We start from the raw sequence: 16,031 nt of genomic DNA, 5'->3' as shown, positions 1-16,031 counted from the left end.
AATAGGGTAAGTTTTATTTTTTTTCCTTTCCAACATTGATGGCTTTTATTTCTTTTTTCTTGCCTAACAGCTCTGACAAGAACTTCCTCTTCAGTGTGAAATACAGTGGTGAAAGAAGGATCCTTGCATTGTTCCTGATTTTAGAGGAAAAGCTTTCAGTCTTTCACCATTAAGTAAGATGTTGGCTGTGGGCTTTTCATATATACCCTTTATCATGTTGAGGAAATTTCCTTCAATTCATAGTGTTCTATATGCTTTATCATGATCTATATGCTTTTATCATGATGTGGTGCTGCTTCTTGCCAAAGGCCTTTTCTGTATGGCTATGTGGTTTAAGATGGCATGTGGTTTTCCCCTTCATCCTGTTAATGTCATGTATTATATTAATTAATTTTCTTATGTTGAAACACCCTTGCATAGTAGGGATAAATGCCACTTGATTATGTTGTATATATTTTTAAAATATGCTGCTGGATTCAGTTTGCTAGTATTTTGTTGAAGATTTTTATATATACATTCATAAACTATATTGGTCTACAGTTCTCTTTTCTTCTAGTATTTTTATTCAGCTTTGGTATGAGGGTGACGTTGGCCTTGTAAAATGAATGAGGGAGTATTCCTGTCTCTCCACTTTTTTGTTAGAGTTTGAGCATAATTGAAGTTGTCTTCTTATAATGTTTGGGGTAATTCCTCTTTGGAACCATTTGGTCCCGGGCTTTTCTTTATTGAGAGGTTTTTGATCAGTGATTCAAACTCTTTCCTAGTGAATGGTTTATTGAGATTCTTCTATTTCTTTTGGGTAGTTTATGTGTTCTTATGGATTTGTCCATTTCATCTGGATTATCTTATTGGCATATAGTTGTTCATAGTATCCTCTTGTAATATTTTTATTTCTGTGTGGTCGGTAATAATGTCCCCTTTTCATTTGTGATTTTAGTTTTTTGTATCCTCTATCCTTTTTGCTTTATCATCTAGCTAAAGGTTTGTCAATTTTATTGATTTTTACAAAGAATCAATTTTTGGTTTTGTTGATTATCTCTGGTATTTTTTGTGTTCTGTTTCATTTGTCTCCATTCTAATGTTTGTTATTTCCAACCTTCTTTGCTCTTCTCTTTCTAGTTCTTCCAGTTTTGAGGTTAGGCCTCTGATTTGACATCTTTCTTTTTATTTAATGTAAGCATTTAGAGCTATAAATTTCCTTCTCAGTATGGCCTTTGCAGCATCCCATACATTTCATTTTCATTTGCCTTAAGACAAATTTTGCTTATGCTTTTTTCTTTAACCCGCTGGTTATTAAAGAATACATTATTTAATTTCCACATATTTGTGAATTTTCCATTTCTCCCTCAGTTTTTTATTTATAGCTTCATTCCATTGTGGTTGTAGAACATAAAAAATATGACTTCAATTTTTTTTTATTGAAACTTGTTTTGTGACCCAACGTACAGTCTATCTGGAGAATGATCATGTGTACTTGAGAAGAATGGGTATTCTGTTTTTGTTGGGTGAAATGTTCTGTAAATATCTGTTAGGTGTACTTGGTTTAGAGTGTCATTCAAATCTTGTACTTCTTTGTTGGTCTTCTGACTAGATGTTCTATCGATTCTTGAGAGTGATATATTAATGTCTCTTACTATTACTAGAGAGCCATCAATTTCTCCCTTCTCATCCATCAGTGTTTGCTTCATATATTTTGGAGTTCTGCTATTTGGTGCATATATATTAATAATTGTTCAATCTTACTGTTGAATTGTCCACTTTACCAGTATATAATGACCATCTTTGTCCTCATAATTGTTTCTGATCTAAAGTATGTTTTATCCAATTTTAGTATAGCCTCCTCAGCTATCTTTTGCTTACTACTTGCATGGTATATATATATATTTTTATCCTTTCACCATTAACATACATGTATCCTTGAATTTAAGGTGTCTCTTGTGGACTGCATACAGTTGGTAATGTTTTTACTTAATCCAGTCTGACAATTTCTGCCTTTTGATTGGAGAGTTTAATCCATTTATATTTAAAATCACTACTGATAATACAGGACTTTCTCCCACTATTTTGCTATTTAACCTTTGTCAGTCTCATACCTTTTTGTCCCTCACTTCCATTGAAGTATACTTTTATATTTATTTGTTTTCTTGTGTTTTACCATATTAAGTGATTTTTCTCACTTCTATCTGGATATATTTTTCATCTAATTTCCTTGTGGTTATAATGGGTTAAAATTTAACTTCCTAAATATACAGCACTCATATTTGGCTCAATATCAAATTAACTTTAATAGCATGCACACATACCTTTCCATAACTTTCTGTCCCTCCACCATTTTTTTTTGGACTTGTTACCACTTATATCTTTATAAACCACATGATCAAAAATGTAGAATTATCATTAATTTTCTTGCACTTTCATTTAGCACACTAATTACTTTAGGAAGTAATAAGAAGTCATTACAAACCAAACTGTGCCCTACAAAAACACTGTCATTTATAATTACCCAAATGGAGTACCTTTAGCACAAGTTTTTATTTCTTTATGCCACTTTGAGCCACTGTCTAGTGTTCTTTATTTTCAGTATGAAGAACTCCCTTGAACACTGCAGATCTAATGGTGATGAACACCCTCAGCTTTTGTTTATCTGAGGATGTTTTAATCTCACCCTCATTTCTGAAAGAAAGTCTAACCAGATATAAAATTCTGGTTGACAGGAGTATTCTTTCAGCACTTTAAGAATTTTAGCCCACTGCCTTCTTGGCTCCATGGTTGCTTTTATCTTGCAGCTTTCAGAATTCTCTCCTTGTCCTTTGCATCTGATAGTGCAGAACATATGATGGGGTATATGTGTCTTCAAGTTTATCTTGTTAAGTATTCTCTGAGATTTTTGGATATGCATATTCATTTCTATGAATATTTGTTCTTTCTCTGACTGTTCCTTCTGTCCCTTTCTCTCTTTCTTCTCCTCTGAGACTCCCAAAATGTATGTATTGGTGTGCTTGATATGTCCCAGAGGTGTCGTAGGCTTTTTTTTTGCATAGGTAGGCACCAGGAATCAAACTCAGGTCTCCCACATGTCAGGAAGGAACTCTGTCTGCTGAGCTACCATGGCCCATCCAAAGACACAGTTACTTAAATTGAATGTGATTGCATATCATTAGAGAGAAGACTATTAGGAAACCAAAAGTGAAGCTAAAAGTTCCATGTAGGGGGATGCTGCAATAGGTTAAGTAAAGAAATAATGGTGCTCTACAGAGGACTATAGGAAGATGGCAGAGTAGGAAGCTCCAGGACTCAGTCCTTCCACCAAAATAAAACAACTAATCAACTAATAAATAGGAAGGAACTGTCTGAGCTTTTTTTTTTTTTTTTTTTTTTTTTTTTTTTTTTTTGTCTTAGGCTATTTTTGCTTTTAACATTTCTTTTTATTTCAGCCGGTCTCATTTCAAATGTCCTGTCTTCAAGTTCACTATTTTTTCTTCTACCAGCTCAAATCTGCCCTTGAAAGCCTATTGGGCATTTGTCATTTCAATTATTATAGTCTTCAACTCCAGTAGTTCTGTTTGCTCCCTTTTTAAAATTTCTTTCTTTACTAAGATTCTCATATTGCTCAATCATTGTTTTTCTTATATTCTTTACTACTTTGTAGTTTCTTTAATCTCCTTGAGCATCTTTAGATCACTTTTTTAAAGGCTTTGTTCAGCATATATGTCCACAATTTTGTCTTCTTTGTTGGTATTTTTTGTATTCTAATTCTTTTCCTTTGGATGGGCCTTAATTTTGTTTCTTTGTCTTGTACTCTTGTTGTACACTGCACATTATAATATTTTAAAATGTTAACTCTGGGATTTATTCCCTGAGATGTCTGCTTCTTGTTTTTGTAAACAGCTAGTGATAAGTTAGAGATTCTCTTGAGCTTCAGCCCTCCAATCAGAAAGGTCTGCCCAAGGTTAATGCAGTATGCAGTGTTTTCCCTGTCTTTCTGGGACTCAGTACAATCCTGGATTTTGCTTGTTGGTTGTTTTGGAGTTTTCCCTTTTACAGGACTTTGTTTATCCTCTCTGTTTACCAGAACGCATAACTCTCTCCCCCAGGTGTTTGAAGCTAACAGGCCTTCGTCCCAGACTGTCTGCCTCTATATTTTTATAGTCCTTTAAATTTCTCAAGCTGTTTTTGCCCAGATGGCAAAATTGTGGGAGTAGTAGCACACTGGAGAGAACTTTCCCAAGTCAGTCTTGGACAATCAAAACAGGGCTGGGGTCCCACGAAAGGGGGGCAAATTAGTTAAAAAGTGCCCTGGGAAGGAGAATGGGAAGGAAGGGGTCAAGAGTTTCTCCAATGGCTCTGCAAAGCTGAGATTCCGTGGCCTGCCTAGCAAATGTAACCCTCCAATTAACTGTCCCCTGCAGTCCTGAGGAAACACCTTGTCTTTAAGTCTCCACTGACTCTGACCCTGTCTAGGAAGCGTTGAAGCAAGGACTGTTGCTATCAAAAGCTGTCATCAATGATCAGCTGTGTTCACCCCTGTTCTTGGGGAAAATAATTTTCATGTCTTTTCTTTCACCAGCAAGCTAGCCTGGGACTGGACCCCCACAGTAACCTGCTATGAAAGTGGAGGATTGGCATCAGTAGCCACCACAAGGAGAAAGAAGTTTATTATTCTTTACCATATTTTACCAGCCACTTCCTCCTGCACTTCTTTAGATGCCGTATGGTGTTCTTCTGGCCTCCAGAGTTTCAAAATAGTTGCTTCAGACAGTTCCTTCCTATTTATTTGTTGTTTGTTTTGGTGGAAGGACTGAATCCTGGAGCTTCCTACTCTGCCATCTTCCTACAGTCCATTGTAGAGACCATTATTTCTTTACCTAACTATTGCAACATCCTCTTATCTGGAACTTTTAGCTTTACTTTTGGCTTCCTAATAGTCTTCTCTCTAAAGATATGCAATCACGTTCAATTTAAGTAAAAGTTTCTACTCTTTTAACTCTGTTATTTCATCTGTTATTTTATGTACCCAGGTTTGCCTTTTCTCTTTAGTTGGCCTGTTTCTACCCTCTTTGCAGGTTTTAACTGTACTTTTTTCCTGAAGCCACCCCCTAAAAATAATGGGTCAGGTACTGTCCTATGTAACCTCACAGCACCCAGTTCTCAGAACTAGTACTATCTTAGGGCTAGTATTATAGTAGGCTGCATCTTTCTCATTACAGCTATTTCCCAGGTCCTAGTTCCGGGATCCCCTAGAGTAAATGCTCAACAAATTAATTTTTAAAATAATATTCTATAGTTGGTTATTATGGCCTGAAAAGAAAGCTATTGCTTTCTTTTTCCAGATTACATATTCTTTTGAATATAAGTACATGACATTGTAGTTTAGACTGTAGTCAATACCTGGCTGTGTTACTTTGTAACTTAACTTCCTGAAATGGTAGTTTCCTGTTCTGTAAAACCTTATGTTTGTTGTGAAGATTAAATGAGATAATACATAAAAATTCTTACTAAAAGACTCATAATATAGAGAAACTAGAAAGTTCTCAATAATATAATAATAACTATGATCATACTTCAGAACTTGAAATGCTATACTAAGTAAAAGAATACACATATACATATGCACATCCTTGAACCAATATTTTGAGTTGCAAAAATATTTTCACTTTGTTTTTTTTTCTTTATCCAACTTTGGTCTCAATTTAATAATTTAACCATTGAACAATTAAATCTTAGAGGCTCTGAGTTCTTAAAAGTGCTAGCATGCATATCACTGAAAAGAAGCTAATTGGGTAAAAAGAAAAGTGAATAGGCACTCTAATATGCCAGCATTCCCTACAGGAGAATAAATTGCATAAAAGGTATATTTGTTCAATTAACTTTTAGAGAGTTATGGCATGCAGAAAATAGGAACACTTTTGTTGGAATCCTTTATCAGTTATCTTACACAGTTTTAAAAAACAGTTATGCATTATTTAATATATGCAGTGAAGAGTACAGTAATCAATGATTACTGAAGATTAAAAATACTAAACATATCAAGTATTATTTTAATAGATATATCACATCAGGCCATAAAGTAGAATTGATAAAACAGGGCTATAAGTATTAAAATACATACGACTTGTACTCAGTAGCAGAACACTGAATGGTTCTGCTACTGAGTACTGCAAGACTAAAGCGATCATTATATTTTAGGTATTTAGACATTCCTTAATAGTGCTACCCTTAATCTCAACTTTAATTCTTATTTTTATTTTGAGAATTTTATAATTTTTAAAGTTTATAATTTTTTGACCACTGAATTAATTCAGTAACAGTTTAATATATCCCATTTTCCAAATTTTCAATTTGTTTCAAAATATGAATGGTGGTTTTCAGACATAAATGAATTTATATGTACTCCCATAATAGAAAGTAGTATAGTATTGTATAATATAAGATGGAACTATCATATGTTTACATACATACACACATTCAGCAGATGTATGAGTAAATAACAATGCTTTAAATCAAATTAGAGTTCATCCTCAGCTACTCCTGAGGTTAATGATAACAATTATTCAATGCAATTCTTGAACAATGTAGGAACAGTAACTGTCCAAAAAAGAACATGGTAATAAATGCATTTAGTGAAAATTATCAGAGCTAGATTGTAATAGAATCACTCAGCTTATGATATTATCACCAGATATGTTTTTTAAAGATTTTTACTGAGAATTATAAAAAGACTATTATAAATTGCCCTTCTAGCCAAATAAAAATGGAAAAACAAACAAAGAGTAATTCCATTTGAGAATTACATCTCCAGATCAAAACTAATTCACAAAAAATGAAGAAGTTCAAAATGTAGTCCCTCATTTTAGGAGTACCTATGCCCTAATTCTTTGTATTTATCTATATCTAAGTTGGTTAAGTAATTATATATATTTATTAACAGGATGCATGAACTCAGTAGAATATATTTTTTTAAAAAAGGAAAAATCAACACTCACTAAACATACAAAATCTTACTTACAGAAGAGAATGAAACTGTTTTGCTTTTATTATTTTAATTTAGAGCCTATAATCACTATTTGCTAAGAAATAAAATAAAAATCTAATTAATATTTATTTTCTCTTTAATGGTATAATATGATCATAATGACCAAAACTACCTAAAATCTCGGAAATGTTTATCAAATGAAAATCACATAAAAGTAAAGCAGGAACATATTGTTAGAGTGTGTTCCATTTAAAACTCTCTTACTCTATATAAACAAGATTTTACTTGCAATAATCACGAAATTTTTGTTAGCGAGATTGATTACTGCCAGAAAAATTGCAAAGAAGGCAAATTAAGTACTTTTCAAATGCCCCAGGACGTCCTACATTCTTATAATGCTACATCTCCCAAAATATGGAAATATATTCTTGTTAAAAAGAACTTTAAAATCAAGGCATCCCATTGACCTTAAGTGAACAGAATGATTATTGGTTGAATAAATTACTTTCTTTCATCAATGCTAAGCACAATAATAATTACTGCGACTACATCAAGTACTCAGCACAGCACTATGCAAAGAAATTTAATAGTTCAGCACAATAACCTATGAGGCAGACACTACTATTTTCTTCAAATTCTGATGAAAAATCCAAAACCCACAGAGGTTAAGTAAAAAGTTACATACCTGGCAAGGAATAATCCCATTCCAGAACATGTTTTTCCACCATAAATTTAATAAATGACATCTCCATTACCTAATTGCTTAACTTGGGCATCTGCAGTTATCCTTGATAACCTTTGCTTTCCACCAAACCCCGATGCAATCCACTGACAAATACTATTAGTTCTAGCCCCTCAAGGGTACCTCTTATTTGTCTATGGCCTAATCTGCATTACCATCACCCTCGTACTTTTAGTCTCCAATTAGTATGACTATAAAAGAAGTTCTCTTTGGAAAGCTATGGTTTTCTATGATTTCACATTTTCTCACCAGTTTATTTTCCATTTAACAATTAATCTATTTTTGAAATACAAATGCTATTGCATCACTCTATTTCTCAAACTCTTTGAAAGCTTTACTTTGCACAGATTAATTTAATCAAATCAATTTCTTAGAATGGCCCACAATTCCCTGCATTATCTGGCTCCTGATTATCTCTCCAATCTCATATTACTCAACCCCCATCCTTACCTGCCACAGCAGCTTCTTTCTACCCTTTCAATCCACGAAGCTACTTCTCTTCCTCACACTTTAAGTCCAGCTTAAAGTTGCCTCCTCATAAATGCCTTCCTGTCCATTCTAGCTGAGTAATTTTCCTCCTTTATTCTCTATTACAGTACTGTGATACTTTCATGCACCACTCTCATTTTGTAATTATATATTTCATGACAATTTAATCTCCAAGAGTACAGGGACATTTATTTATTTCCTTACTCTTTATCCAGAACCTAGAACAGTGTCAACACATAGCAGGCACTCATGGAGAATTAAATATTAATATATCCTTTGCCATATACTATAATTCTGGCTTTTGGCCACCAATGATGTCTTTAAAATAGTTTTACAAGAAAATCATTAGAGTATGCCAATGATAGAACTGCCACATCAAATTTGAGATTTAAACCACTGTTAATTTGTTACCAAAAGTGTAATAGTTCTCAAATTTCAAAAATGTGTTCCAAAGTAATATAACAAGAAGTCATACATATGTTTCTCTTCCTTATACTTAATACACATGTATGAACACAGGGAAATACAAGTTTCATAAGTAAACATAAGAAATGGTTATATGTTTATCTATTTGTCTCTCTCTTTAGACTCCAAGAGTTTTAATTCAATATTTTATTAAATTATATCTTTATTAACAATCACAAATAGATTATACACCAAGGTTTAATCTTAGTTTCCAGTTAAGTCTGACTAATAGACATGCAGCTTAGAGTTCACCAGTTGGCCAGATAATCATGGAACAAATTGTTCTCAGACTTTGTTAAATCAGAGCTACTTAGGGAGTTCATTTAAAAAGAAAATCACCTGCCTAGGTCACTTCTCCAGAGATTTCTATTCAGCATATTTGGGGTGGTGTCAGGCCACTATATTTTTAACAAGCTCCCCAAGGACTTCTGATTCACACTGTCTCAGTAGTCAGTTTTCAAACTTTACAAAGTGAGTTTAGATGCTAAAAATATTTAGCATTCAATTTCTACTTCTTAAGCAAAATTTTGTTTTCTTTGGTAATTTTCAGGTAATTACAGCCTATTAGTGGCTTCAAAATACTTTTAAGACCTCATCTTGATAAATTCTCCCGTTACTTACCCTACTCCACCAATACTCTTCTACTTTCAGTTCCTTGAACATGTCAAGTGCCTTACCACCTTTGAGTCTTTGAATTTGTTCTCTCTGCCTATAAAGTACATTCTCAATTCTATATGGCTGTCTCATTATCCAGCAATCAGTTTTCACCCCATTGGTCATCTGTTTAGGCAGCTGTTAGTCGAAAATATGACAATTTACATGTGACTTTATGCTCCACTAGAATTTAAGGCTGTTTTGAGGGCAGACCTTGTCTTACTCACATCTGTATTCTAAGTGTATTACATTGCTAATCATAAAGTGGGTCTCAAAAAATGTGTTCTATATTGAATTTATTCCTGGCTAATTAGTCATTAAAATTTCTTTTTTTACTCTTTGTGATTTTACCACACAACTCAAATTAAAAATCTGAATGTTATTTTAGAGTTAATCCATATTTATATTTTCTAAATTGGAAGAAAGGAATTTGGGAGATTTTTCCAACTGGGGCGAAGCCTATACTTAGCATCAGATTAAAATCCAAAATCCACAATCAAATTTTTTGTCCTCTTTTTTACCTCTACCCTAGACTATTTTTCATAATCACACACTATGTATCTGACAGCAATTGTTTGCTAAAATGATATGACAGTTATCATGCAGAATAGAAATGTCATTTCTGGGGTATGAGTGTACTGTTTTTGTAGTAGTGGTAGCTGTTTTACCTCCTCCCCATCGCAGGCATCTTGCTAGATCATTGCCAGTCCCAAGAGGCAGAATAGCAACTGGAGGATGCTTCATTAAATTGGCCTTTTCTGTGGAATCAAAGAATTAAAGTTAAAAAAAATTGAACACAAATAAAAACAGTAGCAAAAAACAAGCTTGCATTAAATAAAGGAATTCCATTAGATACTTATAAACAGAAAACTGCATTACATATATATAATAATGAAGTATAATCAATTCGTATGCATTTGTAACAATTTATAAATCACAAACCAATACTATTATTCACAAAGTAACAGGAATTTTCAAAACTTATGAGTAAGGAAAGCCTTCAAAATATTTTAACTCAACCTCAATGTGGTCCATTTTCTTCAACTCCATTAAAATCCTTAGGGATACAACCTAGGACTATACTTAGAAAGATGTCCCTGGAAGGCACCGGGAATCGTACCCAGGTCTCTGGCATGACAGGCGAGAATTCTGCCAGTCAGTCACCCTCCTGCATACTACCCCCAGAACAGTTGAATTTTGAATGTGAGAAAGTGCTAACAATTCCCTGTGTCATTTCCACCTGTGGCAATGCTTGGAGCCAGAGTAAACTGATCACCACCTAAAAGCTGGGGAACATTCACAGTAGCAAATTTTCTGAGATCAAACTTTATATAACACAGTCTCTTGGGTTCGTTCATAGCAGTCACAATCTATGCCACCCAAATTCCATATGCTTTTCTTTGAATCATCGTACATGTTGAATGAATTTCACAAACATGTATTACTCTTTCCCTTCTTTTTGTTATTTTTTTTTCCTACTTCATTAGTCTTTCAAAGTTAGCAAGGGGAGGGAATACATTATTCAGAGATGTGGCAAAATATAATAGTCAAGATTTTGATTTGATCACAAATCCTAAGACACTACTCAACCAATTCTTCTACTTTTTGAAAATCTTGGCTTCAAGTTTTCCCCTTAAATGTAGCATGTAAATACTGTCCGCATTTTTTATTGGAAGCCCAAAGAAACAAGTTACAGTTTTTTTTTTTTCAAAGAATAATGTTAGTAGGTGAAAGTTGCTAGATGCTTACCTAAAGCTTTCTGACATGTATTCATATTTTAATTTGGATTTATCTGAGTATATGAAAAGATAGATCATTCTGATCTGCTGTGACTAAATAAAAGACTGTTTCTCTCTCTCTCTCTCTCTCTCTCTCTCTCTCTCTCTCTATATATATATATATATATGGAACATATTCATATATGTTTTCGTATTTTCTCTCTATATATAAACTACTTTTTGAATCGATTCTTTACTTTGTGAAGGGGACTGTTCTTAATAAAGAATTGGTCAATGCAATAACAGAAAAGATATCTACAAATGTAAGTATTTATTTTTTATTTATCTCCACATAAAGGACAATTTATGATCTGCTTTTACTAGTAAGAAGTCCTGACCACCAGCTACCTCTGAAAAGCCAAATATTTTTTTTCTGAATTTATGAAGCTATTCTTATTATACATGTCTACCTTTTTATTCCAGTCTTGAATCTGTTTTGTTTGCTTATTAAATGAAGTCATTTAAATTTAACTAAAGAGACAACATAAAATAAGGTTAAAAGTGGGATTCTATTCACTGTTCTGTCAGCTAACAGCTGTAAGACTTTGGATTTAGTTACTTAACATCTCCAAGCCTGAGATTCCCTATCTCTAAAATAAGAACATTAATTTTATCTATGTTATAGAGTTGTAAGGATTAAGTAAGATGATTCAGGTAAAAGTCTCTGCTCAAGGCCTGTCAGATAATACATGATAAATTAAAATGAGTTCTGGTGATGGTGATGGTGCTATAAGGATGAATTAGGAATGAATGATGTAAGGATATTTGCCAATTAAAAATGTGAAACATGGCAGAATAAAGAAAACTGGCAAATAGAACATAAGGTGCCAAATGTCTAATTATATCACTTTAACATCACTTTATTTTATTAATAAAATAAAGAAAGTACACAGAATTTGCAGCTACCACTTTTACCCCACCCACATTATTTATGAGCCTTTATTACCTATGCAGTCCAAAATCCAACCCACAGTTCCGTCTCCACCACAGGCCAATACTCTGAAGTCAGAAACATCACGGAAAAAGTTTAACCTAAAAAATAAATTTGTTATGGCTTATGATCTATGTTTTAAAATTAGGACTCTCAGTTATGTAGTCTTAACACATTCCATCTAATGAAATAAATTAAATAAGAAAACTATAAAATAGCTCAATGATTTTATTGAAAAATTACATTTTAGGTAGATATACTTCCATAAGACAGTAAACAATTTACAGTCTTAATTTGAACATATTTTGTAATTATAATTCTAGATTCTACAATGAAATACTAATTTTTATTCTTCTATAAATCTAAGGTAAAATATAATAATACATTAAAATAATTTTCAATAAAACCTTCTCCCAGATGTGAGTTACATTTCGCATAATCCAGAATGGCAGATATCACATTTTTTCATTGAATAGTTTACCAACCAAAATTTTTCTTTCAAATAATTATAAAAATGTTACTATTATGTCAGTTAATATATTAAGTCTTTAAAAATTTTCTGCTTTCTTCTTTACTTGGAAATATTGATCTGGCTGTAGCTCGGGATTTAGACAACTGTTTCCATGTTTCTTTCCAATTTAGAAGCTATAAATTGGAGCCAAGCTTCGCCTTGTCTCTTGACCTAGCCAACAGTGTTTCCTACGCAGGATCACTCAAGCCTGACTTCTGGGTCAGGTGTAATAAATGTCCACTGCATCAATTGCCACTGCACTCAGCCTGGTTATGAATGCAACCTACCTTGGGAAAATCCAAAAGGCAAGTAATGCAGACAGTTATACAATCATACATGCCTATTTTCTTGCAATAAAAGAATTCAAATGTGACAGGAATATTTGGAACATACCTCCACACCTCTCCCTAACCTTGATAAAACCACTGGTAATAGTATAAAATGTAATCATCCAGGTCATTTTTCTATACATTTACACATATTATTATTATTACTATTATTATTAACGCATTTTTAACATGAATAGGACTGTGTTCTAAATATTGTTCATTTACTTGTGTTGTGAGTTTATCTAAAATTATGTCTAAAACATCTTTCTGTGTCAACACATATCACATCATGATTTAAAATATGTGAACATATTATGTAGGTGATAAACTCCATTACTAGATAAATCATTTCTATTTATGACATTTTAACCTATTTCTAGTGTTTCACTATTATAAAAAATGCATTGCACTTAACATGTATATTAATGCAATACATTAATGCAGACGTGCATTGCTTTTTTTTTTTTTTTGCATGCTCTATGGTGGGGTCATATTTCATTATTTTTCCATGTGAGTATCCTATTATTGCAGCACCACTTGTTGAATTTTTGTTTGTTTTTTGTTTGTGCGTTTTGCTTGTTTGTTTGTTTTTTGGGAAGTACATAGACCGGGACTTGAACAAGGATTTCTACCACTGAACTGCCCTTGCACCCACCATGTTTATGTCTTTTTTAAGGCTAATTTTCTAGAAGGAAAATGTTCTATACCATCATATTACCCTTTGAATGGCTCCCGCTGTAGAACATGTATTGTCTATTTTCTTGTATCCCCCAAAATACTACATCTAAACAATTTTATGCTATTTTTTCAATCAATGAGGAAAAAAATCAGCATCGTGTATTTTTGTAATCACGCATTCCTCTTTACTAGTGAGCATATTTTCATAGGTTCTTGAAAACATGAGATCTTTTCTGTTAATTGCATCTTTGCAAGCCTTGCCTCTCTTTACTTTTGGGTTGTTTATTATTATTATTATTTTATAAATACCTTACATATTTTGCATCTAAATTAGGTTTATTTTAAAAATATATTTTGTCAAGGTAATCCAAACAATGCATAAAAATAAAAGGAGGTATAAAAAAATCAATGGAAATCCCATCATCTGATAATGATATCCATGAATATTTAGAAGATGAAACTTTCATGAATTTGCTTATGAATTATGTTGTATAAATCATATATTTCATGAATTGTTGTATATATATATATATACAACTATTATATTTCATATATTTCAAATATTAACTCCAATCTATTACCAGCTTGCTTGCTTATGTTATGTATAACAACTGTATACCAGTTGCCCACCAAGGAGATCTAAAACTGTATACCAATTACCCCCCGAGGAGTTAAAACATTTCGAGCGACTTACATAAACCTCCATGTACTCCTGTAGCATTCCCCTTGATCATTCATAAAGTTAAGAATTATCTTGAATTTTGGGTTATTATGTGCATGCCATAAACAACATACTGCTTTTTTGTTTGTTTGTTTGCCTACCCTATATTGCTACTAAGATTCATTGTGTAATAGTTGAAGTTCTTTTCATGTTTAGGTGAAATTCTTTTATTTCTACTGCTGGTTTAAATATTCTTTTAAGTGAATATGCTTCTTTTAATCCTTATCAATGGGTATTTATATTGGTTAGTTTTTGCTCTTACAAAAAGTGCTACATTTTTTAACACATTTCCTAGTACTCATGGGCATTGGCTACTTTTGAATAGGGTATTCTAATACGTAACTTTCCAAGACAATGCCAATTTCTTCCCAAAGAAGTTGTACCCATTCATACACTAGCAATGTTTGGAAAATTCTACTTATTCCATTCTCTCTAACACTTGGCATTGTCACCATTTGATTTCATATGTTTCCTCTTCTGTGAAATGCATACATATACCTTCTAATTTTGTTACTGTTGTTTTCTTGATTAAGAATTCTTTACAGGTTCCTGATTTTAATCCTTTGCAAATATATTCTACATGTTGAAAGGTTTTTTTCTTTTATTAATATCTTTTATGAACAATATTTTCATTCTAATGTATTCAAATTTATCAATTTTTTCATAAATGGCTCACACTATAGCCTGTCTTGAGTAAGGAAAGCATCTCATACAAGTCAAGAGAGGATTCACATAAATTCTCCTTCAAAATTTTCAGTTTTATTACTGACATACAATTTTTTCTCTAGTTGTGATGGTGTGAGCTAAGGATTTATTTTTTTCTCTTTTTCCCTTTCTCCCTTCCTCTCTCCTTCCCTCCTTCCTCTGTTCTTTCCTTCCTTCCAGTTTTGCCTTTCTTTCATCTGTTATGTACCATTTTTCTATTTTTTTCATCTTTCCATTTATTCAACAATTTATATTTTTACCATGAAATCTCCATCATAAATAGAATTTACATATAGGTATATTTCCTTTGGGACTCTGTGTCCTGTTCTATTCATGAATTTATATATACCTGCACCAGTACCATGCTCTGCTATATCTTTAGAGTAAGTCTTTATATCTCATACAACTTGCTTCACTCCTTTTCTTTATTCTGAAGAAAAATCTTAGCTATTACTCCATATTTCCTTTACCGTATACATTTTAAAATTATCTACTCTACAAAACAAAAACAAAAGCAAACTAAAAGTCATCATAATTTTGGTTGGAGTTACATTAAACCTGTTGATCAATTTTTTGAGAAACAGTATTTGTGTGATGTTAAATAAATATTATTTTACGTTAATATAGGATACTCAATTTATTTACATATCCTTCAGTTTCCTTCAATAAAGTTTTTTTTTCCTACTTACATGTCTTTCACATATTTTGTTAGAATTATTTTTGTTTTTTATAGTTTTGTTTTGCTATTTAAATGTGTTTTAAAATGACAATGTTTGCTGTTGGTATATATAATTGTATTTGACTTGAAGTATCGATCCTATGAGCACTGATACACTTCCTGTTATTTCAACCTTCTATATTTTGTGTATTTGTTTGGGTTTCTATGCTTAAATTTTACTTAAACCTATGATATAACTGTTTAAAAACACCATACTCTAGTAGTTATAACAATAGTATTATCACTTATATTTATGGTTCTTCTCTCCCGTGTCTTTTTTGTGCTGTGCAGGCACTCCAATGAATTGTTGAATAGAAGTACACACATAGAGACCACC

General features: G+C 32.5%; 1 protein-coding gene across 11 annotated transcripts in view; it reads right to left on the bottom strand.

The window, feature by feature from the left end:
* The window catches only part of DGKB (diacylglycerol kinase beta), an 802,099-nt gene that overhangs the window by 402,915 nt on the left and 383,153 nt on the right, over positions 1 to 16,031 (bottom strand). For all 11 annotated transcript variants that reach the window (XM_077122452.1, XM_077122491.1, XM_077122515.1 and 8 more), the window contains 2 exons: positions 12,048 to 12,133; positions 9,992 to 10,081 (listed from right to left, as the gene is read on the bottom strand). In XM_077122452.1, coding sequence (XP_076978567.1) covers positions 9,992 to 10,081; positions 12,048 to 12,133 — 176 coding nt within the window. The remainder of the gene's footprint in view (positions 1 to 9,991; positions 10,082 to 12,047; positions 12,134 to 16,031) is intronic.

This window comes from Tamandua tetradactyla, chromosome 1 (genome assembly GCF_023851605.1).
Source record: "Tamandua tetradactyla isolate mTamTet1 chromosome 1, mTamTet1.pri, whole genome shotgun sequence".
Classification (NCBI taxonomy): domain Eukaryota; kingdom Metazoa; phylum Chordata; class Mammalia; order Pilosa; family Myrmecophagidae; genus Tamandua; species Tamandua tetradactyla.
This window is presented reverse-complemented; position numbering and strand designations above follow the sequence as displayed.